The 3497-nt window shown below is 36.4% G+C and overlaps 1 protein-coding gene across 1 annotated transcript in view; it reads right to left on the bottom strand.

Annotated features, from left to right (window-relative positions):
- Positions 1 to 483: 483 nt before the first annotated feature.
- The window catches only part of LOC106473561, an 8197-nt gene continuing 5183 nt past the window's right edge, over positions 484 to 3497 (bottom strand). Inside the window, exon 2 of the mRNA XM_013934246.2 lies at positions 484 to 3149. Coding sequence (XP_013789700.1) covers positions 2546 to 3149 — 604 coding nt within the window. The 3' untranslated portion in view covers positions 484 to 2545. The remainder of the gene's footprint in view (positions 3150 to 3497) is intronic.

The following is a 3497-nucleotide window of genomic DNA, read 5'->3' as shown; positions in this document are numbered from 1 at the left end:
ATTGTTTTCTAACATTTTCACAATATAATACTACTCCTGTTATTTTCACAGAACGAGCGAGTCAACTTGTACAGCGAAGAAACTCCCCCTCAAACTGTGAATGTCGGTGCTTAGCTGTTTTCGATAAGTGTCAGGACGAGGACAGAGGGACTGAACTGGACAATACAACGTTCAATGTTATTTCAATAACAACAATTCCAAATAATTGGCTCACTTTCATGATTATTTCTGTTTTTTCTCTCTTCATTTTTCGTCATATGAGGGCAGTAATGATGTATAAACGTACCACACACTGATCTGTAATGATGTGTAAACACACTGATCTGTAAGGACTGTAATGATGTGTAAACACACTGATCTGTAAGGACTGTAATGATGTATAAACGTACCACACACTGATCTGTAAGGACTGTAATGATTTATAAACACACTGATCTGTAAGGACTGTAATGATGTATAAACACACTGATCTGTAAGAACTGTAATGATGTATAAACGTACCACACACTGATCTGTAAGGGCTGTAATGATGTATAAACACACTGATCTATAAAGACTGTAATGATGTATAAACACACTGATCTGTAAGGACTAATGATGTATAAACACACTGATATATAAGGACTGTAATGATGTGTAAACACACTGATCTATAAGGACTGTAATGATGTATAAACACACTGATCTGTAAGGTTGTAATGATGTATAAACACACTGATCTATAAGGACAGTAATGATGTATAAACACACTGATCTATAAGGACAGTAATGATGTATAAACACACTGATATGTAAGGACTGTAATGATGTATAAACACGCTGATATGTAAGGGTTTATACATACATACATTTATACATCATTACAGTCCTTATAGATCGGTGTGTGGTACATTTATACATCATTACCGTCCTTATAGATCGGTGTGTGGTACATTTATATATCATTACAGTCCTTATAGATCGGTGTGTGGTACGTTTATATATCATTACAGTCCTTATAGATCAGTGTGTGCTATGTCTATACATCATTACAGCCCTTACAGATCAGTGTGTGTATACATCATTACAGCCCTTACAGATCAGGGTGTGTATACATCATTACAGTCCCTATAGATCAATGTGTTTATACGTCATGACAGTCGTTACAGATCAGTGTGGTGTATAAACATACCACACACTGATCTGTAAGGGCTGTAATGAGGTGTAAACACGCTGATTTGTAAGGGCTGTAATGATGTATAAACACACTGATCTGTAAGGGCTGTAATGATGTATACACACACTGATCTGTAAGGGCTGTAATGATGTATACACACACTGATCTGTAAGGGCTGTAATGATGTATACACACACTGATCTGTAAGGGCTGTAATGATGTATACACACACTGATCTGTAAGGGCTGTAATGATGTATAAACACGCTGATCTGTAAGGTTGTAATGATGTATAAACACACTGATCTATAGGGACAGTAATTATGTATAGACAGACCAAACACTGATGTGTAAGGACCGTAATGATGTATAAACACACTGATCTATAAGGACAGTAATTATGTATAGACAGACCAAACACTGATCTGTAAGGACCGTAATGATGTGTAATCGTACTGGTCTATAAAACGAACCAAGCTCAGTTCTCACAACCACTTATCATATTAAACAAGGATGTCTAGCGAATTTTGACTCTTCAGTTACATATCGTCATCAGTTCCTTCACCCGACCTGCTTTTCTATTAACCCTAGAATTATCGATGAGGTACACATAGACTCAATGTGTTTTTAAACACATTTTGTCTACATTTTTGTAAGTACTAAATTACTTGTGGGTCCATTACTTTTCTGTTGATTGAGTTGCTAATAAAACACACGAAATGTATATAAAATATCATCAATATTGCAATTAATCTCACTAATTTCTGCTAAGGTCCCCCATGTATTTGGCAAAAAGCTTTGTTTTTTATCCGTTTTCTACCCGGAGTGGTGTATCAGACGAAAACATAAAATTATTCGCATTTTGCAATATGTCGACCCCCCCTCGGAAGTGAACGGTATTAAATCACGTTTTTTTTTTCTTCTTCTTTTCGGTTATTTGAGCAAAGTTACAAAAGGGCTATCTGCGCTGGCTGCCCGTAATACTGAAATTATAGACTCGGGGAAAGGCAGCTTATCAATTCTTAGGCTACTTTAGTCGAATGAGGAGACTCAATCGTCACTTGTATAATACCCTCAAGGCCTCAAAGTGGGGAGCGTGATTTAAATAAAATGCGTTCAAAGGACGCGAACTCTGGACCCCTCCATCCATAGTCCAGCACGCTAATCACTAAGGACATGACCGATATTTTTAAGAGTATTGTGTTTATGTTCGAAATGATTGGTGGAAGGTTCTCTCAAACGAAACAATATTTTTTTTTTTTTATTCACCAGATGGATTCTTGTCTTATCAAAAAAATTTATTAAAAGCTGTCTTTTAAAATGGAATACAAGCCCGCAAATACCTGAAAGTTTACCATAATTTATACGATAAGTATTCTTGTAGTGAGGTTTAAATATGCTTTACTGCTTTTGTATTGTCTGTAATATCTTTTTCACATTTTTGGCTACTGTTTTTCGTATTCCCTTCAGATGGAACCACAACTTCCGTTTTGTTTTTTGTTTTTCTCAACAATTTGCTCGTCTTCTTTTTTCGCTTTAGTTTAGGTTTCGTGACGATAGGGGGAGGGGAGCAATCGGATTCACTACTTTTCATATTTTTGCCACATTTGGAGTTTAGTTTATCTTTCTCGCGTTTCCGGCCCAGTTTGGAACGTCGGGTTGTTACACCAATGTTGTTTCCTTTCTTCTCGGGTTTGGCGGAATCTGATAAGTTCATTGAAAGGGCCATAAGGCGGGAAATGTCAGTGGATTCAGAGGGCTCCTCGGAAACAAACTGTCGTACAAAATATTCGTAACTGAACTCCTCGGGCTTCCCATCGTCACCAGAGTCCTCCAAGATCGATCTGTGCCTTCTTGAATACCTTCCTAAGGGTACTTTAGACTTATTGTCGGTAGGCCTAAGCATCATCCGGTCATTTCTCGTACTTCTCTTTCTGACGTCCACGCCATCTTTCGTCATTGTTTTCATCTTGAGCCTATCTAACTGAACAAACCTGAAATAAAGACAAATCAAATTCTACTCATATTTTCAACATATTTGGTTAATATGAAATTTCAGCTTTTGTTGTGCTGATGATTCTGAATTAATATGAAATAATTAGTTATTCAGTCTAGATGTTAAGAAATCATCATATTTTTAAATGCCCTCTCGATCTGTACTTAATAAAGGTCAACAGTGGTTTTAGGTGGATACAATCAACTGATTTTTATGAATGTGGTGTAATATGTATTTTTTTGTGCCTTTAAACGTTATTTTAACATACTGATTAATTTTTTACACTTTCCACAATTAAAAAATAATGCATCCATTTCAGGATGTAACACTATATAACGGGCCCGGC

This window comes from Limulus polyphemus, unplaced genomic scaffold (genome assembly GCF_000517525.1).
Source record: "Limulus polyphemus unplaced genomic scaffold, Limulus_polyphemus-2.1.2 Scaffold6275, whole genome shotgun sequence".
Classification (NCBI taxonomy): domain Eukaryota; kingdom Metazoa; phylum Arthropoda; class Merostomata; order Xiphosura; family Limulidae; genus Limulus; species Limulus polyphemus.
This window is presented reverse-complemented; position numbering and strand designations above follow the sequence as displayed.